Source organism: Diorhabda carinulata, chromosome 3, assembly GCF_026250575.1.
Source record: "Diorhabda carinulata isolate Delta chromosome 3, icDioCari1.1, whole genome shotgun sequence".
NCBI classification, from domain to species: Eukaryota; Metazoa; Arthropoda; class Insecta; order Coleoptera; family Chrysomelidae; genus Diorhabda; species Diorhabda carinulata.
In genome coordinates this window covers 28,999,661-29,027,500 of record NC_079462.1, presented here as the reverse complement: position 1 = coordinate 29,027,500, position 27,840 = coordinate 28,999,661, and the positions used below count along the sequence as shown (strand labels likewise).

The 27,840-nt window shown below is 33.5% G+C and overlaps 1 protein-coding gene across 2 annotated transcripts in view; it reads left to right on the top strand.

The window, feature by feature from the left end:
- The window catches only part of LOC130891068 (protein artichoke), a 47,779-nt gene that overhangs the window by 17,007 nt on the left and 2,932 nt on the right, over positions 1 to 27,840 (top strand). For both annotated transcript variants that reach the window (XM_057795581.1, XM_057795580.1), the window contains exons 2-8: positions 16,242 to 16,514; positions 16,715 to 16,978; positions 17,038 to 17,137; positions 20,100 to 20,389; positions 21,468 to 21,614; positions 22,972 to 24,749; positions 27,043 to 27,335. In XM_057795581.1, coding sequence (XP_057651564.1) covers positions 16,242 to 16,514; positions 16,715 to 16,978; positions 17,038 to 17,137; positions 20,100 to 20,389; positions 21,468 to 21,614; positions 22,972 to 24,749; positions 27,043 to 27,335 — 3,145 coding nt within the window. The remainder of the gene's footprint in view (positions 1 to 16,241; positions 16,515 to 16,714; positions 16,979 to 17,037; positions 17,138 to 20,099; positions 20,390 to 21,467; positions 21,615 to 22,971; positions 24,750 to 27,042; positions 27,336 to 27,840) is intronic.

The following is a 27,840-nucleotide window of genomic DNA, read 5'->3' as shown; positions in this document are numbered from 1 at the left end:
GAAATACATACATACAAAAAATGTAAAGTTAGTTATTAAACAAGAGTTAAATAACTCAATTCACAACTTTGTAAAAAGCTGTTTATTAAGCAAAAAATATGAATAAATAAAGTGGTTTCAATAATCTGACTACTATTAAATACTAATCCTATTGTGTACAAAAGCTATAATTAATTATATTTATGGTCGTTAGAGTGACATAAATACAAAAATAAGAGTAAGTTATTATTTGATAAGTTAATAGAAGTGTCTAAGAGACATATGGAACTGCTTAAGTAAGACGTTGAGGACTGTCAGTTTACAATAAATCTTAACGAATACAATTGTAAGTAAAAGTTAAATAGGTAGATTTATGATTCCTCGCAGTCACATTAAAATAAGACAGAAATTTAGTAATACGAGATGATACTATATATGAGCTTAAAATATAAGACATATTGTATAACTGTTCTCTCCGTTTCGAGTCAAGAAAACGAGAATATCGTGGGCAACACTAATATGTGTAAGTTAGTTGTCATATTATAACGATTTGAAGCGTTGATTCTGCACCGATTTGCTAGAATTCTTCTGAATTAGTTCTACTCCTCTTCCACTCGATCCCAAAATTTTGGTATTTTTCCAATGCCCTGTAATATTTTTCAAATCTTTTCTAATGGGCCTTTCGGATCGAAGAATGTTCCATTTTATTTCTGATTTCCCTACTATGAGGATGATCCCAGGAGTACCTGGCCTGACATAAAGAAGGCGGTAGTTATTTGAAACATACCAATGTATTAGAAAGTAGAAGATACAATTTGAAAGGCATTAGTCCAACCAATATAAAAGCTGAACTAGATTCTGCTCTGGGTAAGACTGCTTCTTCGTTATCAACAGTAAAATATTGGGTAGAGGAGTTTAAACGAGGCCGTACGATCAGCGAAGACCAGCATCGCAGTGGTCGAGCAAATGAGGTAATGACTCCAGGAATGCTGAAGAAAATTTACAAAGCGGTACTGGATGATCGTCGTCTGAACACGCGCGAGCTAGCAGACATAGTAAGCATTTCAAAAGTGCGGTACATCGCATATTAACTAAAAATTTGGACATGAGAAAGCTGTGCGCAAGATGGGTGCTATCTTCGATCACAATGGAACCAAATCAGCGTCGTGAAGATGTTTCAGAGGAGTGTTTGGCAATGTTCTACAGAAATTTTTGCGCCGTTCCATAACCACGAATGAATCGTTGGTTTTCATCGACTGTCTTATAAAAGAAAAAATTATCAAAGGAGAGTATTATGCGAACTTATTGCATTGCAAAGTTTGAGCGAAGAAATCGAGCAAAAACGGTTTTATTTGGCTAAGAAGAAAGTTTTGTTTTATCAAGACAATACACTAGCTCACATATAATAAATTAAAGTTTGAATTGATACCTCATGCACCCTATTCGCCAGATTTATGACCTCGGATTATTTTCTGCTCCCAGACTTTCAAAAATAGGACGGTGGACAAATATTTTCCAATATTGAAGAGGTGATTATCGTAAAAAAGGTATAGAACTTATTGAACATCGCTGGGAAAGTGTATAGAGCTAAAAGGAGATTACGATGCAAAATAAATATATTCAACGAGAAACTAATTTATCTAATTCATTAATGCAGAAAATATACTCGTGAAAATCAATTTCTATTTTTAATGATTGTTTATAGGCGATTTTAAACATTTAAACAAATACTCTTCTGAGTACTTTATTACCGTTATAGTGTTACAGCAAAAGCGTGAAATATCCACTGCTTTCTAAAGGAAATTCTAAATGGTTCTACATTTTTCTGCCTTATAAAATTTAATTTCATCGTAAGAACAAATGCGACGTGAGTTTTTTTATCAAGTTTTACCGTTCTAAAGTAAAGCAATAATTTATCAAGTAACAATCTAAAATATAAAAAAATAGTTTAATAATATGTTCATTTCAAGCATGAAATACTAATCTCAACTCATTCATTATAACTAAAAAGTAGAATGACCCATTTTAAAAACATTACTTTGATTAGTCCGTTGCTTCAGTTGGTTCGTCGGTCTTAAATTCGCAATGCTTCCTCGGCCAATTGGCGGGACACGTAGAAGACCGATAAAATAACATTTTCATTGTACTCACTACTGCATTTAATGTTTTTTTATACTGCTTTCAATGAGAGTATTTGATGCTTGTGTATTGGCTTTTAATTCATAGTTTCAAAGCTTCTGACACATTTACTGCTTTCGCATTTGTACATACAAGAACTTATTGAAAACCATTATAAGATTTGGAGAATATTTAACAATGCTTTAGAATAGAAGTCTTCTCCTATGCTAACCCCATATCTCTGGATGTCTGGTTTCAGTCTTAGATTGTTTCAAACTACCAACAATTCATAGTTTCAAGGTTTCATAATAGGTGGCTATTACCGACGACGATGAAATTCCAATACGAGCCGGAGGTGAAAGAAGTCCAAACATTCGTACCTGTCTATAAACACGTCGCAGGATCCTTCCATATCCTATAAATCACTGAGCTACTTTCCTTGTCTATGAGAAATGATTTAGTAGAGATAGTAGGCTTAGGCGACTATCTTGTCCTTTTTATCCTTTTATCCTTTTTGTCTAAAAGGCAAACACACCCGAGTGGTGACTAATGTGTGGAGATGCCTGTGGATATTGATCTTGAACTTCTGTAGGTTGTACTGCTCGGCAAAGACGTGTCCTTGGTAACTGATTAAATGGGCTTGCACTTCTCCAAAGAAGTTCTGGGCGTCTGCAGGAGAACTCGGTGCCTGTCGAATAAGTCTTGTAAAAACTACTCTAGGTGGGATTGAACACCTTTTGCTCATCATATTCGGCCTTATTACCTTATTGGTACCGTGTCTGATAATATCTGATGATAGTATCCACGTTCCTGTTGATTCTATTTTCTTAAAATGATAGCGTAGATTCCTGAAGAAAAACAATTCGACCATTCTCAAAATTTTTGTATTCTTATATCGAAATGGTAAGAGACACTTATATGAGATATTTTTGAAACGTATTTGCTTAGTGTATGGGTGTCTAAATCACTGAATATGCAATGTTAAATTACGTCTCTTTGAGATTGTGTCTCATAATATAGTTAAGTAATCCAAAACAACCCTCTTCACAGCGGCACATCATGTCTATGTTTAGTCTGTCTGTCGGTTTTATAGATTCCACTTCAATCTCATTGAAGTATCGTCTTCAGTTAATTATTATTAATGAAACATAAATATATTTATTTAATTTTATAATTATTATTGAATAAAATAAGAACTAATATGTAAAGAAGTCTGTAAAACTAATACTTCGTTCATTCAATTTGATATATTAAATCCTCAGTTTGCTAATTAAATTGTTTTTAAAAAGCAAAGTTGGTGAACTGAGTTATTTAATTAAATAATCATTTCCATTTGTCGTGTGCCCAAAGTATATAAAAAACGCATAATTTGGCGGATCATATTCGTACCCCAATCCTTTTGTTTTATATAATTAAATATAAACCAAAAAGCGAATATATGTTAACTAATGATGAAAATTGATATTGTCAATCAACTAATCAACATGTCCGTTAAAAGATAAGTTATTGATAATATATTAGATCTAGTTTATACAGTTATAATAATTATTCGAAATTAAGATCAATATGTAGATGTAGAATGTTTACAGTTATTTCGAACTCAGATTCAAAATCCTCTTATTTATAGATCATGAGTCCCACAAATAAATTCTAACCTAGATTATATAATAATCACTTTGGATGGTCAGAGAAAGAACTACTTAGAAATTGGTGGTTTTCTAACGAAAGTTGATCGAAACTCGACCTTTGTTATAGTCAGAAATAATAGTCACAATAATGTTAATAATAAAATTATTATTTTATTTGATAATATACCTACGTCGTTTATTTTTGAAAATGCTTTTTCAATTATTCTTGAATGTAATTTATTATAAAGGGTGTTTCGACATTCATGATAAAAACTTATTATTACGCATACGACAGCATTCAAGAATGTCACCTTGATATTTTACAATGACGCAATCAAATTGTTTCTTGAAAGATCTATTCTCATATTATGTTTTTGTTTTCATTAAATGACCCATTTTTTACGCAAGATTAGCTTTCTATCTTTTCCTTTTTTCCTGACACTCTATTTTAAAGATTTAAATACAATTTTTTTGTATGCCAGTTAAAATAAGAGACCTATTTTATTGATTCAGATATTTGTCGAGGTGGGCAAAGTCAATTATAGCGGTAATGTAAAGCCTCAAGGCTTCATACGTTAACTCGTCAAGTAGTCTACTATTAAAAGAACGTTTAAACTGCCTTCAGCAACAAACAATATCGCTTCCAGTGACATAGACATACATTTCTTCGAAATACAAAAGGAAAAAAAAATATTTGACCGATTTCATATTGTTAAACAGTTTATATATTTAATAATAAACACACGAAATTAATAATATGCCATAAGTAATAAATCTTATACGTTTCAATGAAAAGAAAACCTTGAGGTAGAAGACTCTAACCTACATCTCTGGTAGTCGCGCAAAATTTTGTATTCTTTGCCAAAATATGTAAATTACACTAAATAAAATAAATGATTACACCATTTGAAAAATACATTTTTAACGATTCTTTCTTTTCACTGCCTCAATTTCTTCTTTTTATTCCTATTAATCTATTGACGATTCTGTAATATTTATTTCCTGGTGATAAATATGCAATCATAAAAAACTCAATTGCGTATTCTATATAAAAATCACTAGTCTGCTTTGTTTTATTTAGTCAAAGAAAATTGATTAAATTTAGTTAATTGTTAAATGTAGACTAAATAAGTAAAGGGTTTTCCAATAGGGACTTGACAATTTTGAAATTAGTTTGTGAACGCATCTTTTCACTTAACATTGAACTGTCACCGTCAGTTTATTCAATATTCATAACCTTTTCATCATGGTAAAGTACACGAACGAACAACGTCTGCAAATCTTAAAAATTTTCTACAGAAATTCGGAGTCGGTGGCCGCGTTAACTCCGATTTTCGGTCGTAATTCTCGACCTAATAGACAGGCAGTAACAAGTTTAGTGAAAAAGTTTGAGTCTACATATTCATTGTGTGTCCGTAACAAATGATCCAAATTAGTCAATTCCACGGCGTTCTCAAGAGTTGGGCATTGCCAAGACCACTTTAAGGCGAATTTTGCGTAAGGATCTTACTTTACACCCATACAAGATCAGGCTCACGTTCTCCGATTGAGCTCTGGAAAAGATACGCCAAGATGATCAATTTCATCGCAAAATTATCTTCATTGACGAAGCTCATTTCTGGCTCAATGGGTTTGTCAATAAACAAAATATGCGGAATTGGGTGGGTGAAAATCCACATGTGCTTAATGAAAAACCACTTCATCCACAAAAGATAATTGTTTTGGTGCGGTTTGTTTGTCGGCAGCGTCATAGTGCCATAATTTTTCGTCGAAGATAGTGGTCGCCATGTTACTGTGAATGGTGATCGTTGTCGCTCCATGATTATCGATTATTTTTAGCTCGAATTGAAATATATGGTCTTGGAAAGCATGTGGTTTCAACAGGATGGCACCACAAGCCACGCAGCACACGTTACAATCGATTTATTGAAGAACAAGTTTGATGAGCGTGTTATCTCAAGAAATGGACCAGTCGATTGGCCGCATCATTAGTGCGATTTAACGCCTCTAGATTTTTTTCTTTGGGGATACGTCAAGTCATTGGTCTATGCTATTAAGCCGACCGACGTTGGAAGAGCTTAAAGCCAACATTGAACGCGAAATAGCAGCCGTTTCGGCCGAAATGTATGGCCGAGTCATGGAAAATTGAGTTCAACGAATCAACCGGTGCAAACGTGCCCGTGGTGGCCATATGAGCGAAGTCGAGCTCAATTCATAAATGTTTTGAATGTACTTCAACCCGATAATAAAGTTTTTGAAATATCTCAAATTGTTTTCATTTTATTATTAAAAAAAGTTGTCAAGTCCTCATTGGAAAACCCCTTATTTGTGGCCACAAAGCAATGTGCCCTCGTATTTAAAAATACATAATACACATTCATTCACGACATTTTTCATCCTTCATCCGTTTCCTTGTTGTAAAGTTGCGCTTACCAAGAAGTCCGAGCCGTCGAAGACGAGCAAGCTTCGTGTCGGTTTTCGGTTGTACGTCGTCCTCTGCAGGGAAACCCATCGGCTGTGATTGGTTATCGAAAGCTTGCTGTTCCGGATTTTAAGCCGCTGCTGATACCCGTTGACTTCAGAAAAGAAAAAACCGATAGGGGGTGTGTTATATGGCGACAATGCCATGTGCCCTCGTAATTGAAAATACATAATACACATTCACGACATTTTTCATCCTTCGAACGTTTCCTTGCCAAGCCGTTACAGACAAGTGCAAGTTCCGCGCCGGTTTTTGGGTGCGAGTAACGTGGTTTTGTCTCGGCAATTTGAGGCTCTTTTCTTGTTGTGAGGGAGATGATCTAGATCAGCTAGTTACCTTCAACCATTCGACTGATGGTGGCTACGCAGGAAAAACAACCACTCAACGAAGCGGAATAATTCGCAGATAATTATTGTGGCTAAAGTAAGCATTTAAAATCAAAATACATTATTAGAAACAAAAAGGACCTTCATCTCAAGTAAGTCTTTCAATGAAAAGCATTTGAGCCATTATGTGTTTCAAAATTTTGTCGCGAGATTGCAGTTCACTCACAAACAAACTACGATGGAAAGTGCAGAAAAAAAGTAGTCAACAGAAAGCTAGACAGTAGAGGTTTATCAATTTTCTCCCACAAAGGAGGTAGAGACTAGTTTTTCCTTCTTTCGACGAAGTCAACAAAGTATTGAGTTTTTTAATTGCATATTACAACATACCTTTTTTCAATTGTAACTATTGGATTTTTTTCAATCAATTTGGTAAATCAATAATCTCCAACCATATTATTCTTGTTTCATAATGCAGGTATACTTTTATCGTCGAAAGCATACTGCATACTGGTGAGTTAGTATATACAGAAAAATTGTACGCCATTGCTTTCAGTTTGCTAAAGGCGAGATTCTTCTTTAAAGGAATCTCGTCTTCATTATCGAAGGTGTGGTCTATCACAATCGCGAATAAACTATTTTCTGTAAATATATAATCTTTTAAATTCTGAAACTACACGCCTTTTAATATCTTAATAAATGTGAACGGAAAGTTTTCACGTATTGAAAAATTGTCAGCTGAATTAGACAAAGTGATATACACAGTGATTGATCTACGCATTTTTTTAAAAAGTGCTCCAGCCAACCATGCCTTTTTATTGGCTTCACAATCCAATCCAGTGATCTGCAGCCCACAAAGCAACGAGATGTTTGTTTAGAATTTGTACAAAGCAGAATCGTTAGTCGTTCCTTGCTGAGTTTCCCTCCGTGAAATTTTTTATTTTTTATAATTGGCTTTTCCATTCTTTGCAAACTTCTTTGCTTACGCTTGCACTTTCATCGTAAACTTTTTTGAAGGTCAGATGCTAGCTTTAAACTTATGGATTTGCAGTGACTTTGCAAACTCTTTTTCCTTTGGAATTCTCCGTCTTTTACATAGAAGACTTTCTTCAGATTTTCTCTCTTTGTTATTGTAAAAACACAATAAGTTAGAAAATCCAGTTTGTTGTATATGAAATGAATATTTATCATGTCACAAAAAGTAAAATGAAAGAATACCGCAAGGTTCAATAATTGGCCCACTGTTGTTCCTCGTATATGGCGCTACTTTGATCCAGCAGATCCAGATGCAGCAGCTACTCACCTAAATAGAGATCTGTCAAGTATTGTTGGAGATTCCACTGAAAATGATCTAAAGCTGAATGCAAATAAGACTGAAGTTTTCCTGTTTTGTTCTCAGTGACGTAGAGAAAATTTAAAATTGGAGTTGGGCAGTGAGACATTGGTAATCAAATCATTTGCTAGGAACTTAGGACTACTTTTAGATGTGGACTTTAAAGAAGATTTAAAGATACTTTTGCAGAAAAGATGAAACTCATGTATATGAACAGGTCTGTTCTTAATGTTAACATGAGAAAAAAGCTTTGTGAATCTTTAGTATTGTCTATTTTTACCTACAGTATTGTTGATCATTTTCCTTGTCGAAAATCGTGTGCAATATGTACAAAACGCGTGCTGTGAATGAAAGTATGAACATATTTCTGCCAAAATTAATGAATTAAATTGGTTAATAATGTCGAATGTTGTGAACCTTCATTTTATGTGTTTTCTTAAGAAACTGTTAAAACATTCGACACATGTTTATTTGACAAAAAAATCTGTTAAGTAAATATGCCATTTTTCAAAGAAATTTAACTTATTTATATGTCAAAGGTTATAATGCTCTCCACGAGGACCTTAAATTGTGTGGTATAAATTCTTTTAAATGTAAGTACAGAACAAGTTTGTTTAATAAGCAAATATGTAATTAAATTTATCTTTTTTGGGTTGTAATTATTCAATGAGTTTTTAGTTCAGACTGTATAAAGTTCTTTTGCATAGATAAGCGGCTGGAAGTGATTAGGTGGAAAAATAACATATATCGCTACCTTGGAAGAAAAGCGTCTTAAGTCCAAATTTTTCAATAATTGTTTTATCAGGAAAATCGATATTTTCGAATTTTTATCTGGAAAAGTGTCTTAAATGCACCTTACTCTACTCGGCATCAGATGGCAGTTATGTAGTTACTGAAAAATTAACAGTTGCTTGTTAGCTCTTGTCAATATAGTCACATTTTTAGTTGTTTACCAGACAGGGAAGTGAACTTACGGCTTATTTGCTCAAAACTGTTATATTTCGGTAAGTTCCAGAACTCTGTTTGTGCAACAGAGGCACAATTAGTTTCGATAGATACCATCCAAATAGTTTGAATTTATTTTTAAGTTGTTCGTTTTCCATATAACAAGTATTTTGTTTAAATTTTTTCAAGTTTTTGCCCTAATATAGATTTGTTTGAATGTCTAAAATTCTTTTTTCCTGTTATAGTCACTTTCTTAAGTCCGAAGATACTTATTCATTTTTCGACAATACTGTCACAACTCGAGACCGTTTTCTAACTACTTTTGTAACTAAACCGAAAGTTATTGACGAAATTGACCTATTTTTAGAGTTTTTCTAGTGGTTTTTCCCATTTTTCATGGCCGATCACGCGCAGAACAATTTTTTTCTCAAAGTTCTTTTCAAAAACTACTTGTATGCCTCAAATTATCACTATTGGTTAATGTCATGTCTTAGTAAAATTTTGGCTACAGCGCTTGGACTAACTTTGGTTTTCGATATTGAAACCCTCAATTTCAATGTTGGTTTTCCATTTATTAGTAAAATATGTTGAATTTCGCCACTACTGTTGCATGATGTTTGTATATTGTATACTTCGCAAATTGTATTGTGTACACATATCAGACCAATACGATTTATTATTATATTTATTACTTTATTGATGATTATTGGTTTTGGAAATAAATCCTTGTACAAGCATACTGAATACACTGTGAAACATCTGTAAAACCACTTTTTTCCAAACCCAAAGTGGAAAACAAGAAAAATCTGCTCTGATACCTTTCAATCCTCTTTATACAGAAGGGTTGGAAGTAATAATTAGCAGAGTGGGTTTCAAATTGGTTTATAAATCCATTAATACATTAAAACAATTGTTGAGCAATCCTAAAGATAAAATACTAAATTTGGAAAAGAGTATATATGAAATAAGCTGTTGTGTGGTGGGACGGAAAGTATATTGGGCAGACTAAGAGATCTGTTGTTGTTCGGTTTAAAGAGCACATATTTCATTTGAAATGTTACGTTGCCAGTCACAATCATGACATAAATATTAATAATGGAAAATTTTTAAAAATTTATCCAATAATAAATTGCTGGATGCATTTGAGAGCATTGAAATTGCTAGATGTAAGTGTAGCCTAAATAGGGACAAAGGGCCAATTCCTTACAGTCCACTCTATAGTTTAGTAGCCAAAGAGTGGAGTTTTTTCCCGCTGGAATTAACTTTCGCGGGAGAAGGTTTATTCTTAGGAAAATTTAGTATAAAACAGGTAAGTAAAATTATTAGATTTTAGTTTACCTTCAGTCTCTGAAGTCGATAACTTAGTTATCGAAAAGTACGTCAGACAGTGTAATTGTGCAAGCAAGCAAGCAAGCAAGTAGTTCAAGCAATATTTGACTACTTTGGTTAAAAGTGGGTAAAATAATAATTAAAAGTATATGCTGCTTATTATACCTACTAAAGAAAAATAAAAAGAGTTCAGAATGTAATAACAACAAATTAATATATTATATCCAGGTCATACCGTAGCGTAACAAATAATACAAAAAGTATACCATGGCTTACAGATTGTATTTAAATTCAGTAGTGTGAAGCCATCAACTGATAAATTATATTTACTAAGAGAATGTTTTTATCACAGTATAACCTAGAATTAATAAATATTAAACGTTTCTGTTAACTGTTGAGCCGTACATGGAAATTTATTAAATCATGGGAAATGTTTTGTTTACAGCAGTCATTTCAAAGATACGGCCCGCGGACCGCTTCCGGCCCCTGGGTCGTATCAATGAGGGCCGCGATCGCATTGTGTCACAGAAAGAAGAATCAGGTTTTTTGAAGCTTTTAGACTTCATTCGATTCTTTCACAAAATGAATAATACGGAATTCCCAATTTTCTACTAATTCATTCAATTTTGAAGCTTCACAGGCACCAGTTCATTAGGGTGTTTCAAATTTCCAAAAATTTGAATTTCAAATGACTTTGCTCTTGCCCTGCGTCCAAGTGATGCAAACGTTAACTGTCTCGAGTTTCAGGACGATCGGACAACATTTAGAGGTTGCACACTTTGAACATGAACAGTTTTTTACCTGGTTTGCGTATTTCTAATTTTGAGTTATATCGGAAACACTAATTTCTAATGGACTTTGTTTTCTTGTGTTTCAGGTAATTAATATATAAAATGGCAACTAAAAGAGGAATTTGGCTGTTAGAAAAAGTGCCTAGTAGTGAGTTTTTAGGAGCTCGGCTTCTTTCAAAGGAACAAGTACTCTTAGTATTCATTCACCATCATAAGGAACTGAACGAAACACTTTCTGAAGCAGCTAAATCCACCAGTACTAAACTTCAAGTAAATTGGAAGCAAGTAAATATACCTGTTAAAACTGAAGAAAACATTCGTATTAGAATACAGAAACTGTACAAAGAATATCAAAATCTCGGCAAAGAAAAATCAAGAAACACGGATAAGGCTAAGTTAAAACGCGAGATGTGGAAAGGTGATCTGGTCGAATTATTTGACATTTCCCGCCAAAATGTAATGGATATGACTGAAGTATCACAAGAAGATAAAAACTTTCTCATGTCTCAAAGAGAAGTTCGCATCAATGAGTGGTGTTGATAAGGTTTTTGCCGTTAAAGCTAAAACGAAAACTTTAAAAAAAGAAAAACAAGAGTTATACAAAAGCAAACACTTCCAATCTATAGCTGAGATTAATAAGACAGTAGCAGTTGAATTCTCATTTGCGTCATCATCCGAAGATGAAAAAGGACAGTGAGTTTTTGGCTCCAGTAACAAAAAAACAACGAGCGATTCCTAAATTAAAGACTGTAAAGGAAAAAATGTTCTTGAATTTAGACCAAAAACCTGCAAAGAAAAAAGAAACAAGAAGATTAGAAAGCAAAACCTTTGATTTTGAAGGGAAGGACATCAGTGACTTTGTTACTAAAAAAACAACACTTTTCTTTGAAATGTTTGGAGTTACCGATATCACAGAATCCTGTATGGAATCTCTACGAAGTCATGTTGATGCCCTTAAGATTGTTAATGATACTGCAGAGAGAGGTATTGCATTAATAAAACAATTCAATGAATCGAACAACAAAAACAATTCTTATTGAGGATCGTCGAACATCACAGAAAAGCCGTCACTAAACGAACTAAAAAGGCTATTGCATCGTACATAGTTGAATAATTGATACAATATGTGATTTTTTTACTAAAGGACTATCTTATTGTTTATATCAATCATTATCTTAAGCTTGTGATTTATAATTTTAGCAATAAAATCAATTTAAGTTGAAAATTTGTATTTTGTAAATACTTACCCAAAAATGTTCAAAGTGTGCAACCTCCAAATATTATCCAATCATCTCCAAATTTCACACAGATAACTTATACATCACCTAGACTCAGGGCAAAAGCAAAGTCAGCAAGAATTTTATATTTTATTTTTTACCATTAAAAATGAAACACCCTACAGTTCATTTGCAAATGGAATTCTTCAATCGGACAGTTTGGATAATTACCCGGAATTAAAAAAGCATCCAGCACGCATTCTCTGCATGTTTGGTAGCACCTATTTAAGTGAGTAGATGTTTTCCATCATGAAAATAAATAAGAACAAACATCGCACAAGACTTACGAATAAACATCTCCGATCAATTCTTAGAATAACTACAACGAATATGATAACTGACAAGACAGGTATCTGGATCCTCCAGCTCAACATCACCTACCATCTTTTATAACTTTGATATGATTTTTAACAACCGTATATTATATACTTATATAATTTAATAAATAAAATATTTAATATACGGCCCTCTGCAAAATTGAGTTTGACACCCCTGGTTTACAGTCCACAGCTTCTAAATTAATTGATTTATTAACAATACACTTTGGTCACAACACAATTCCCATATTTCCATTATTTTCCAATACTATACAGAGTGATCGGGACTTGATGCAAAAAATTCGGGAGTAGATGATGTTTAACTTATATTTAACTATATTTTCTGAATGTACATTTTTAGATCGTTGTATATGTCAAGGAAACCGTTCGCTATAAAAAGAAATTCTGAAGAAAATTATCATAAATTGTAATTATTTATACAACCACCCATTAGGAAAAGTATTGTCAAGATTATTTTTTACATTATTTAAGAAGTGAAACGCTTGCGTCTGTTTCAAAATTTCATGCAAAACGCCGATGGTTTTGTGATTGAACAAAAGTAACTACATTAGATGTATCATAAGTAGTTGCCGCTACAAAAATTCATTCATCGTGGTTTTATCACGTAATTATAACACTTTCGAATGCGAAACAACAAGTAGATAACTTAATGAAAGAAACCAATAAATAAATCCTATCAAATTCCATATTCAAACATTTTATCAAAAACTTTCATCCGATTTTTAATTACTTTTCTATTATATGCAAATTAATTTTCAAGTGAAAAAATTATACTCTACTTCCCGTGATATAGTCAAATTGAGGAAAAGTTCGATTGAGAACTGTTTAAAAGATATGATCAATCAACAAACAATGTAGTGATAATTAAAATCTAACAAACAACTTTCATTTTAATTAAACAATATTACAGACCACCGCCTCTGATCATCGAACGATTTTTTATTAGTGAAAACTATGTTAACCAGTAGTGCAGAAAAAAATTCCGTATTATGGAAAGTAGATAGTAATTTTTTACTAAACTACAGCAAAACCGATTCAAATTCTCGTTTATTACCCAAAAAAATTCATATTGTAACGTTTTTCGTATTTATTTACTCTCTTTTTATTCGTAGGGTGAATTAATAAACACAGCGTCTTAGTTTCCTAATTTATTTACACACTATACAATACACTTATAACTTATAATAATTTACTTATAAATATCACTTAAATAATTCTTGTGATTCCTTTCACTTATTCGTTTTTATCACTAGGACTATCTATTTAAGTTCTAGAACAAAATAAAATGAACATCAAACAAGTTCCGCCGTTTATAAAAATTGTAAAAGACGCCGCCCGAAAAAGCGCCGTGCGAATTCGCCGAATGTTTAAAATGCGCCGTGCAGATTTTGATGCACAGAGGGCGAAACCTCTATCCACATTCTCTCGAAGCGTAGAAAATAGAAGACGAAGAACTCTGGCAGCTACAGACTTTTTAAGAAAAGTGGGATTATCAGCTGTAAACACTGGGTTCTCCAGTATCGCAGCAAGAGAGGGGGACACAATAGATCCTTTGGGTCGCAGTGTTTATGATACCCCAATATCCACATACATACATATATACATGTTAAGTCGTTCGAATTTAACATCATATGATGGTGGTAGAATAAATGTATTGCCAAGACTCTGTTTGGAAGCTAACTCTCCATTTTGTTGCCAAATCATTTCTTCCAATTCTTCAACAAAAAACAATTGTTCCTAAAATTAAGCTAAATTTGGTTGAAAATATATTTATCCTACTCATTTCAGAGATTTGAGAAAATGGGATGACTCTAGCTGACATAGATTCTCATTTTCTATTTCATGCATCTCCAAATGTAATTGCTCTGGAATTCTCGCACTTCGAAATAATTTTGCGAACTTGTTCGTAATAATATAAAGCCGATACCACACGAAGCGTCCAATGCTTCCAACGCAATCTAGCCGTAAACTTTGTAAGTGGGAAGTGTTTCATTATAGTCAGTGATTTTTTAAGAGGTATAGGATTTGAATTTGAAAAAAACCACATGTACTCGATAGAAAGATCAGTATAATTTAATGTTTGAAGATGATTTCATGCAAATGTTGGCCGCGGCTCCGCTTTGGATAGCCCATGCACAAGGTCCAGTTTTGGCACACTCTCTCCAACATATCGGTCGGTATTTCACGTATAAATGCTTCAATATTGGCTTCCAGTGCGTCAATCGTTGCTGGTTTATCCCTGAAGACATTAGTCTTAACAAGGCCCCCCAATAAATAGTCCAAAGATGTTAAATCACACGATCTAGGCGGGCCCCAAACGTGAGATGAACTGTTCACTGAAGGCGGCTCTCAATTTGACCATTGTTTCGCGTGCCGTGTAGCATGTGGCACAGTCTTGTTGAAACCACATGTCGGGCATGTCTAATTCTTCCATTTTGGGCAAAAAAATCGTCACTCATCACACGGTAGCGCTCGCTATTCACAGAAACGTTCCGGCCATCGTCGATTTTGAAGAAGTACGGCCCAATGATGCCACCAGCCCATAATCCAACCAAAAAGTGACTTTTTCGGGATGCATTGGTAGCTCTTGCAATGCTTCCGGCTGGTCTTCACTCCAGATGCGGCAATTTTGCTTGTTGTATCCATTCAACCAGAAATGAGCTTCGTCGCTGAACACAATTTTTCGATAAAAAAGTGGATCTCCCTCCAAATTTGCCAGCGCCCATTCACCAAATGTTAGACGTTATGAGAGATCGTGTGGTTTCAATTCTTGCACCAGCTGTGTCTTATAAGGTTTTACACCCAAATCCTTTCACAAAATGTCCAATAGTGTAAACTGGGTTCGAAATTTAGTCACAAGCTTCCGAATAATTCCCTCACTAAGCCGACCAAACTGCCCAGAAATTGGAAGAACTGAGCGATGCATTCTCTTAACCGAGCTTGAATTTTAATAGTAAAATTCAATAATTTGTTAGCGTTGTTCGTTCATAAGTCGACTCATGATTAAATTTTAGACAAAACTGAACAGGTTTGACAATGACACAAGACACAATTCACGCGTGATCTGTCAAAAACACTGTTGCCAAAAAGATACCAGCAAAAAAATCACGTTAGCAGCGTTGTTTCTGTTGCTATTTAGAACATATTTGGCTTAAAAACCAAAATTTTCGTATAGTCACGGCTTAGGAGTTCATGTGCGAATGTGTAACTTGCAAACAAGTTACGAAGATAAAACGAAAATTATTCATTTGAATTAATGTCTTCGGTAAGTGCGTTATTATATCGATAGATGAACAAATTAACCTAAATAATGGATAATCTATTTAACTTCTTTACATAAATAACACCATCTACAGTACACGTTAATTATCAAATTACAGAATTATAACTCATAAAAAACAATATTGATTAACCAGAATTTAACTTCTGGCTTTTCTGCATAACAGAGGTTGTCAGCATAAAAAAATTTAAGTAGACTACACTACCGTTAAAATTTAACCGATGAAACCAGCATATTATGACTAATTTCAGAATTATGAATATTTAACGTCTCCTACTCAAATTTTGGTACTCTCGCATCTATTAGATCATGTTTATTCTACGATATAATATAGTTGCCTACACGATAATAAAGAATTCGAAACATTCACTTTAAAATAAAGAAAAGCTGATATAAGATGTATAATATTGTGTTACAGATGGATCACTGGAAGGATTTCCTTCTCTTCCTGCTCCTTGTTACAAAATCTACTTCGGAAGATTCCAGGCCATGTATAGAAATTTCCAGAGAATTGCGATTCCCATGTAGATGTACGTTAGGACCCATAGAGCAAGCTTTAGGTGGTAACCCCTCAATTGAAGTTAACTGTGATAGAGTAGTTTTTTCTAGCGAAGTATCTTCTTTACCATACGGCGCTCCCATAGTATCCTTCAGTCAAAGATGGTCAGGTCACCAATCACTACCGACCCAGGTAAGATTTATTTATTTATGTATGTCAATTGAACTTGAATGGAAAGTAAACACTTATCCCTTTGCAACCTACTACAATAAAAGTACGAGCTCGAGAGGATCACACCTTGGCATCAAATTAGAACGTTAATTTTTTTGTAATCGCGTTTTACATTCTGAAATAAAAATTTATGTTTAAATTTTGATTTTTTTTATTTATAGGTATTCACAACAACTGACCTTCCTTTAAGAAGCGTAGACCTATCCGGAAACTCGTTGAGACGACTAACGGAAAGAATGCTACAAGGACTCAAATCTACGCTTGTCGAACTTAGACTAAGCGATAATCTTCTAGGTGATACGTTGAATCCGATCTTTTCTAGTACAGAGTTTCGCGGATTGAGTCATCTTCAAATTTTAGACTTAAGTGGAAACGGTATTAAAGCCATCGAGGAAGGAATTTTGGAAGGATGTGATAGTTTACAAGTAAATGTGTTTAATATGAAACATATATGGTATTTTCCTAAATTCTATTCAATTTTTAGGAATTTTATCTTGGAAGAAATAGTTTTAGTTCTGTTCCAAGTTATTCTTTGAACGGCCCGCAGAAAATGAGACTACTCTCTCTAGAAGATAATCGAATAGGTAAATATTTATCGAAATTTGCGGAACGGATTGAATGATTTCACAAATAAAATAAAATCCCTATTTACACAAATATCATACAATGTTTTTTATAACTGCCCTATTTTGATAACAAAATAGGCGAATTTGGAATGACATTGAACTCAAAACGGATTTTAATCTTGAAATAATCACAAAACCACGTTAAAAATATTTTTAACACACTTTCACGTAAACAATCACTTTTAACACTGTTAACTGTCATTAAAAGTGACACTTTCAATGGCAGTTGTACAAAAAATATAAAGTAATTTCTGAATGTAGGCGGGCCGAAAAGTTCGTAGGCTGACAGATGACAGGTGACGCTACTAGTATAAATCCATATGATTTTCAATTAACCCTAACCTCCAAAAGATACGTCTACAAATTAGTCGTACTATTAGTTTGTGAGTTATAGCGTTTTGACTAAAGCATTTTTGTTAATTTGAAAAAATTTGTAAAAATAATTTTCCTGTTTTAATAAAGCATTCCTTTTTGACAACAATATACTATTGAAACCAAAGCCCAGCTTGATAAACATTATTTGGACCCTGTCCCAGGAAATCAATTGTTTAGAAGGAGTTCGCTAAGTTTAAACGAGGCTAAATGAACGCAGAAAACGTTACATGCAGTGAACGCTCCAAAGAGGATGTCAACGACGAAAACATCGAAAAAATAATTTCGGAAAACCGAAAATTGAAGCTGACTGACAGATAGCTGTGAACTTAAAGATATCAAAGAAACGTGTTGGACATATCGTGAATGAATTTTTGGATATGCGAAAGCTCTATTAAAAGTGGGTGCCGCGCAAGCTTCAATCGATCGAAAAACAACAACGAATTGATGATTCTGAGCAATGTTTTGAGCTATTCAATTGCAATAAATCCGAATTTGTCTCTGTCTTTTCACATCATGGTCCAATGGAGAGTCAACGAGTAGATTGCACGTGATGAACCGTCTTCAAAACGTTTAGTATTCACCTTTATTCATCTTTAAAACGGAAAAACCATAAACGGGGCCAATTATTTAGTGTTATTGGATCGTGTTAAAGACGAAATTGAGGTAAAAACTGCCCCATATGAAAAAGAAGAAAGTGCTGTTTTATCAAGAAATGCACCGTGGTACAAATCAATGAAAACGATGCTCTCAAACTTCAAGAGGATACTCCTTGGACAAACATTTTGAGATGATGAAGAGGTTACTGAATCCTATTTAGGGGGCCGAAGAGAAATCATACTATAAAACACCCACGAAGGCAATTCTATTGAATAATACAGTCAAATTCTATTAAAAAAAATGTTTTTCCTATTCCAGTCTACGAATTTTTCAGCTCACTTCATAAATTATAATATTGTTCTATTCTATTGAGGTCGTTAAGCTACTTTCAGAGATACAAGCTTAATTATCATTATTCGATTAATTATTAGGGCAAATGTGCACTGGTTTTTTCTTAAATCTTGATTTCATTTGTATGAATGGAATCTATCTGATTTGAATCTAAATGAAAAAAATTCTATCTTATTCGATTCTATATAAATTGAATCGATGTGAACGATTTGGTGTCCCGTCGTAGTCACGATATTTATTTATAATCGCGTTGCGTTGCGTCGCCTTAGTGGGATGAGGGCCTAAGTCGGATTCTCCACAAATTATTCAAATTTCATCCGGGTAATTGGCACAGTGGTGGGACACGACAAAATTGTCAAACTTTTATTGTGATACCTGACGTCGTTCTTCATTTTTTTAGTAGTGAAACTCGTCATGCTATGTATTACCACTAAGTCACGCCTTCTACCTAATGGGCTTATTCGGTACAAAAATTTTAACGCTAACAGCGCTGTTAATTCTGAATGGTTTCAATGTTACTTACATCGATGTATAATAACATTTTCGCGTGATAAGTGATAACCAAAACGTCCGATTGTTCAGAATACGATTTTTTCTACGCCCATGTTTGTAAATGTCAAAAATCGCACTGTCAACATTCCTTGTAAATGACATTTAACAATAACATGCACGTAATTAGGTCTCAACATACACGTGCGTTTTAAGAAGAAAACTTAAACTTCTTGGTTTAATTAAATTACAATCAAATTTTTATTTACGTAAGACTTTATTTGGTCTATTTATACAAATACAAAAATATAAAAACTTTTGGCATTAGCGAGATATATTTAGGATTGAAAGAGTGATGCCCCTAAATGTAGACAGCACATTATACAATTTCTTTAAAAATAGGACACGTTTTCTCAAATAAATAAATGTAATGTCATTTATATTGTCAATTTCTTGAACAAAATATGATTGTATACGAACATTTTCTCAACTTTATCTACGAATATGTCTGTTAGTAGTGAAAATGATGAAATTATGAGAACTCCACCAGAGATTTTAGAAAAAGCTCAAGCTGCCACACAAAATGTGTTACCGCTAAAATCCAAAGAAAGGTAAGAAATTATCTATCAAAAATTTATGGATTGGCGACACAAGCATAACGTTAAATCCTTTTTGGAGAATGTTTTAATTGCGTGTTTTGAAAAAATATCAAAAACTATGAAGCCATCTTCTGTATGGGCCATTTATTCGAGGCTAAGAACTACACTAAACATTAATAATAACAATAACATTAACAATGGTTTTAGAAGTAAAAAAAAAACGAAAATCCTTTTTACAGAACAAATTAATAAGTTTCTGAATTGTTCAATTGTTATTAACAAGTTTAGAATAAAGTTTAAATAATTGTGATGTTTTTTATTTAATGGAAAAAATGAATGGGCATAGAAAAAGTATAGTACGTTACACGAGTAAGCCCATTCCGTACTCATGAAATTTATGCACGAAGCCGCGCAGCAATATTAGCAATATTAAATTTACAGCTGTTACGAATAGTTGTACAGAATTATCTCATAATTGAGCAATATTACTAAAGTATGATTTATTTTAGATGTGGTGAAATCGGAATCTTTTAAATCGCAACCTTACCTCGAGCACATCGATCTTAGTAAGAATTTAATTTCGCAAATAGAAAGTAACGCAATATCCCCGTTAGAGAGGTTAAAATCTTTGAGGTTGGCCCACAATAGACTTTCTAGGTTCAACAGCGATGTTTTCCAGGGAGCAAGTAATCTTATGTTGTTGGATTTATCACAAAATTATATTGTAGAATTTCCCAATATAGCATTAAAAGCCTTTTCGAATCTTCGATACCTAAATTTATCTTCGAATTTAATCCAGGTAAGTTACTGTATTATGTACGACATTTTACGTTATGACATCCCATGATTTATCCTACTTATCCTATAAAACAGATTCTTCATGGGTACTATAAGTACCCATTACCTAGTAGTACTGCTCCATACATGGGGGCCAGTGATACAGCCAACAGCGTTCTATATGTGGATGAGCTAAATAGAGTTCTCTCTAACATTGAAGGAGTTGTCTCGTATTAGGAGTTGACCATTATCCGTTATCGGTTTTTTGAAGGAGATTTGTCTTATCGTACATCTTGCACCACACATTGGTTTGATATTCAGTCTTGTTAAAGTTAAAGACGCTGAAACGTGTAACATTAAAATTCTATAGTGGGGCATCGACATCGTAATCTGTGAAGAGTTGTAACCCACCACGTCGATTTTTCTTTTGTGGAATTGAATCCAAATCTAGTCGACACTGCAAATGCATACCACGCAATTTTTTCTCACGAAATCTGTCATTTAGAAGCAGTAACTTATTAGGACCAATAAACAACGTCAAGATGTAGAGTTTGGCAAATACCGTAAAGTACTAAAATATCTTTATTTTGCACCAATAAATATTTTTCTCAGTATCCAATAAAAACAATGAAAGTAGGTACCCACGCAGTGCTCTTCACTATATAACAGACACAATAGAACTGACAATATTAGTCAAGTATAACTGCTTGAGACACCGTACTAATCCCTACTACCATCATCTAGAAACGCGCATTGACGTGCGTGGCTAATTCACATTCATTCCTGTATTTGCCAAAGTGTATTTATTTTTCATATATTTCAGACGATGTTAATTCACATTCACAATTGTATGTTTTTATTTCGGCCTGCGGCTTCGGCGAAAAATTGTCACTTTCAAGTGCCATTAAAAAAACACTTAAAATTAAATTCACTTATACACACTATTCACTCACACCCTATAAGTATACTCCTAATCGACTTTGCAGAAATCACGAAGTATTCGAAAAACGTTTAATCAATATTTTTTTTAAACCTAACAGTAATCAGGTTATTAGGAAGTTACATTACTTTACGATCCCATTGTATATGCTTAATTCCAGAACTTGGATAACAGTCATTTGGCAAATCTGCAAGGCTTGTACCAACTGGATCTAAGTAGAAACAATTTAGCAAATATTGTACCAGGTACATTCTTAGGTTTAAAACAGCTTAGGAAATTGAACATTGGAGTTAATTCTTTACGAACGGTAAGTTATTGAAATATTATATGCAATTCATACATATAGTGACATGACTAAATCATCTTATTTATGGATAGTCTCAAACACATAATTGAACAGAGCCGGTATTTTCGCAAAATTCTTACAGTGACCCTTTAATTCAGTTTCTTGCACTGCCACATTGTTAGCATGATTAAATTTATAACTTCTTTCGAGGTGAAGTGATGAATTAATGCAACCACATCATTCTTTAGAGTCTTTTGGATGCCTTTGTTGTATTTAGAGGTTATGTTAGAAAAATGATAAAATTTTTCACCGACATAACCAGTAGAACTTTTATAACCGTTTTATAACGAAACGGACCTAACATCAAGATGATTTAAGATATAAACATATATAAAACGTCTAAGAAATTAAAGAAATATTATAGTTTCTGAATTTAATCGTAATCGCGACAGGATGAATTTCTTGAGGTCCTCCAAAATCAGCTGTTGTTGATAACATTGATGCTTTGCGAGAACTGATATTGCAATTCCGTCATGCAATAAGATTGAAACATACTTGGGCATTAGTTTCACTCGCATACATTCAATGTTGAATGAACATTTGGCTGACAAAAAGATTTGCTTGCGTTGGATACCGCATAATTTGACAATCGATCAAATAAAGCTCGTGTCGATTGGTGCAAAGAAATGCCGAAAAAAAGCAATCGCAGTGCTTCAAAATTCGTCTATAAGATCTAACCTCGAAACTAAACAACAGAAGTGTTAGAAAAAATCAGGAAAACCAATCGCAGAAGACGAATCATTCTACAACAATGCGAGCTTTTTGAGGTGCCTCAATCGGAATGGAATAAATGCTCTGAAAGTTGGTTCAAACTTATGCAAAAGTAGATATTAATGAAGAATATTTTGTAAAACGATAAAGTCATATCCGGTTATAAATATTTGTTTTAATTTGTCTATCTTTGGTTACAAGATTAATAACAATAAAAGAGTCACGAGTCCAGTACTATAATATACGACACCAAAATGCTGAATAAAGAGAGTGATTCTAGTTAGATTACCTGCAAAAGGGATCCATCATTACAGGTGTTTATTATGCCAATTTAAGAAGAGTGTTTTCTACTAAATATCGGTAGTCACAAGTTTTTAGTTTCTCTATTAATTTTTGCAGTAAACTTGAAAATTATATAAGAAACCTTTCAAACTATATTATGACCAATCTTTTCCTATTTAATAAACTGGTGAAGGTAAGAATCACATTTATGTGTTAAGAACATCAATTTATATTTCCAATTTAACGTTTTTGGAATGTTCCAAAATCATATACAGTAAATGAAAAAAGAAACTTATGCCTTTAATGTTATTTTTCACATTTTTAGATTGAAGATGATGCTTTCGAGGGACTAGATAACTTGGAGTTCCTAAATTTGAAAGACAATAACATTCTTCTAATTCCTGCATCTGCATTAGGTCGCTTACCGAAACTGACATCTTTACAATTAGATTATAATAGAGTAGCGGCTCTATCAGCAGATATTCTACGATCCGTAGCTGACAAAATCACCACACTAATTATTTCAAAAAATATAGTCAGAGAATTACCGTCGGCTTCGTTCCAAAATTTCAACCAATTGGAAAATTTAGATTTATCGAGGAATTTGTTAAGTTCGTTAAATTCGGACGCGTTTTCTGGTTTGGAAAATATCTTATTAAATTTGGACCTATCGCAGAATCGTATAACGAATTTAGCCGGTACCGCTCTAACTTTATCCAAGTTACAAAAATTGGATTTAAGCGATAATCACTTAACTGATATATCGAGGAACTTCTTTACCTTATTACCATCTTTGAAATACTTGAATATAAGCAGAAATATACATTTAACGAATATTCCAGTATCACTTTTACACAAACTGACCGAATTAGAGGTGTTAGATTTGAGTTACGCGGGCATTAAATCGCTTCCACCCGAATTTCTTATGAAATCTAAAAGTCTTAAGGAAATTTATCTAACTCATAATAATATTTTAGAATTACCAGAAGGTGCATTCAGTAACATGTCTAATATATCAACTATAGATCTGTCTTTTAATAACATAACCAATATCAAACTAGGCTCGTTTGTAAATATAATGAACATAAAAAAATTGTTCCTAAGAGGAAATCAACTAACATCATTCAAAGGAGAATTTTTCAACACAGGAAGCAGTTTAGAAATATTGGATATATCGGAAAATCAATTGAGCTACCTTTTCCCTTCATCATTTAGAATACATCCGAGACTAAAAGAAATAAGAGCCAACCGAAATAAATTCAATTTTTTCCCAGCCGAGCTCATATCTCACCTCCAATTTTTAGAATACATAGATTTGTCTCATAACCAACTGAAAACGATAGAAGAGTTAGATTTCGCAAAATTGCCTCGTCTAAGATATTTAATTTTAACAAATAATCAGTTAGAATTAATAAGCGATATGGCATTCCACAACTCAACCCAATTACAAATACTCGATCTCAGTTATAATAAATTAGACAGATTAGGCGATAGAACTTTTGAAGGTTTAGTCCGATTGGAATTGTTGAATCTCGAAGGAAATTTATTAGCGGATCTACCGGAAACTATCTTCGAACGAGTGAGACTACAAATGCTGGAAAATATAAACTTGGCTAGAAACCAGTTCGAAATCGCACCCTTAAAATCATTGCAACGACAATACTTTTTCGTTAATTCCGTAGATTTATCTCACAATAAATTACGAGAAATACCAGCGGATGATAGTGTCATGGTGAATATAAAAAAATTAGACTTTTCTTTCAATCCTCTATCACCAAACGCCATTACGAACATTTTAAGCGAACCTAAAACCGTCAGAGAAATTAATTTGGCAGCAACTGGCATAAACAGAATTCCAAGGCTAGAAACGCCTTTTCTGAAATATTTGAATTTATCACAAAATAACATATCAGTTTTTGATGTCGATAGTTTTGAACGAATTACTTTGCTGGAAAGATTAGATTTGTCTAACAATAACATACAGGATTTGTCAAATTTCTCGCTTATTTGGAAATTACTACATAATCTACAAACCTTGGATATTTCACAAAACCCTCTTGTTTCCATATCCAATAATGATTTTGATGGGCTCAACAAACTCAGGTAAGTTTACGCATGCATACCAGAAGTACCTGTTCATATATCTTTTGAATATAACATTAGATTTTATTTATCTTCAAGCGTTATGTTATCAGATCATAATTAAATAAAATCAGTTATTTCACAAAAAGTTTCACCGGTTTATTTCATTGCAGCTTTTTAATTGCAAATTAAATTAAAGTGCGTGTATCAGTGGAATTCCGAACTTATAGTTCTTTTCATGTTTTATCTCGCTCACTTCTTTGTTGTGGCTACACACCCACGGTTTACGTATTTTCAACCTTCATACCTTGGATTGGTTCTCTAGACTCTGAAGCACTTAAGCTGGTATTTTTATGAAGCTCGTAATGTCTTTAAATGACCTTATCAATTTCTTCTGGGATAAATTTTTAATTTTTGACATAGTCTGCTCACTTCTTCATTGTAACTATACAACTAAGCACTGAACCTTCTTTCCCCTTACACAAACTCAAACGGTTTCCGTGTTTCTTGCCTTTGTATAGGGATTTGATTTCCTAGATTTCCTTTCCTTCTTCCTCTTTCAATAGGATCATGTCCTGTTCAATCCTGTATGTTTGAGCCTCTTCCTGGATCTTCCTGAGAAGCTGAACTGAACTGCGTGTGTTCGGTCTCTGAGTTTCAGCCCACTTTGCCCATATGTCTTCTGGCATTCTTTCTACAGATCCCTTCATAATCTTTTTTGTGCCCTGACCCATCCCACCACATCCTGTAAGCCCAATTTTTCTTCTATGTCATCACTCCTTATTCGGTCCCTGAGGGTGACGCCCTTGATAGTTCCCAGTATTTTCATCTCTGTGGTTCTCATTATTCTTTTTCTTGTTGATGTCTCGGTTCTGGTTTCTGAGGCATATGTGAGAATAGGTCTCACATACGTTTTATAGATTCTGGTCTTGCTCTGTGAGCTTTGTTTCTCAACATTAGATCTCTCAGAGAGCCGTTGACTTTTGATGCTTTTATCGCTTGTGTTCGTGCCTCCTCTTTCAAGTTTCTTCTACTAGATATATTCACTCCCAGGTAATTGAATCTTGATACCTGCTGTATTATTCTGCTATCGACTGCCAATTTGCATCTAATAGGATTTTTTGATATTTTCTGCTCGTAATATCTTTAAATGACTTTATCTATTTCTCTGCTTTCTACTTCCACAAACTCAACCGGTTTCCGTGATTTTTGCCTTTGAATAAGGATTTGATTTCCTAGAAGATGGTGATCGTAATGTCTTTAAATGACTTTATCAATTTCTTCTGGGATACATTAGATTTAAAAACAAGTCTTAATTGTGACTATACATCAAAGCACTAGCTCTACTTTACAAGCTCAAAAGGTTGACTGATTTTGAGCGTTCGTATCTGAAGTTAGCTGCCTAGAGGCTGGAACACTTGAAGATTTGTGAAACTCCGTAATGTATGTAAAGGACTACTTAATTTCGTATGGGACTAATCCGTTTTAATGATAAAATTTTAGGTTTCGACGTAATCTGCTCACTTCTTATTTTTCTTTTTATGACCCATCCACACTCTCGTGAGAACTTCTTTTGGGTACATACTCTCACAAAGTTCTCTCTTTAGTTCTCCGCTCGATAACGATGGACGCTGAAGTGACTGCGGTACACCTTCTCCACAGTTTCCTGATTTCTTAACTTTATTTTTATACCCTCTGAGCAAAGTTTTTTTGTTTTTTTTTAATTCATCAAGAGGTACTTCCATCAGCGCACTCAGACGATTCCACGCATTATGGTTTTTTAGTTTGTAGCCTTTAAAATTTTTATTCCATAAAACCGGTTCCGCTTGAAAATATTCTAAAAACTTCAAGTTCGTTTGTCCAAGTTACGCTTAAAACGCGCGAGAACTTGAGAAAAATACGCGAATCGGTTCCACATTCGCATTTCTCACATGTTTCTTGCGGTCTTACGAGATTCTCGCGAGAGTGTGGAGGAGCCTTTAGTGTCATAGCTTTGCTTATAAAAGTATGGGATTATTTGAAGATAGAAAGTGATTTGGTCATCTAAATATCTTTCATTTCGATCAGGGAAGATCTTATGATTGAGAAGATCAGAGTTGCGTAAACAGTTTCTACATTATTAATTTAGACATGTTTCAACATTTTGTGAGCAATTGACCGATAATTGGTAAATAATTTTGAAGTCATACTCCGATAAACTTCTGATGAGGTTTCTTAAAATGTAAAAGTGGTTGAAAACAAAACTCGCTTTTATAAATGAATTAAATTTTGTCGTTTTATTGGAAAATTTTTAGAAAATATAATTATTTTTTAGGTACTTGCGATTGCATTCTTTGAATGAATGTAGTAGAATAGAAAAGAATGCTTTTAAAGCGGTTCCAAACCTCTCCTCATTAGACGCATACTGGTATCCGAAATTAGGTTACTTAGATATACAAGGTTTGTTACAGAACATGCCTCTTCTAGAAAGATTGAATATAGAAACTAAAGATTCGGCAATAGGTAAAGACCAATTACAATCTTTGTTACATCCGAGGCTTAAGGAAATAGGAATTAGAGGTTCGAGACTGCGGAGCATTTCTTCTGGTACTTTATCAGGTCTCAAAGGTAAGAATAAACAGCGTACAATTCTACCTAAACTAGTATGAAGGTCATCTGGTCATCTTCGTGAATTTACTAGTGTTTAACAACTACTTAAAATATTTGCTTCAGTTACAATTTTATTGTGTTCAGACCATATGGAAAAAGATTAAATTTTTTTATGTTATTTGTTAAGACATGTAGCGATTTTAATTATTGGTTTATCCAGACAGTTTTTAGCTGTTAGTGAAAAAAATTTAAAACAAAAATTCATCATCGTTGCAAATATTTTTTAATTTGGATATTTTCTCTAATCTACGAGGGTTATCTGAAAATTATGAAATTTTGTTGTTGTCCTGATGTACTCAGAATAGAGGCGTATAGGGGAACCTAAAATATGACGATTTGAGACAATTTACTGAGTAGCATTTCTGACGAATTATAGGGCCTTAAAGTAGGGATAAATAAATGAACTGAATTATTATAACATTTTATTTATTAAATTATAGTTATTAAAGATGGTAGGTAATTA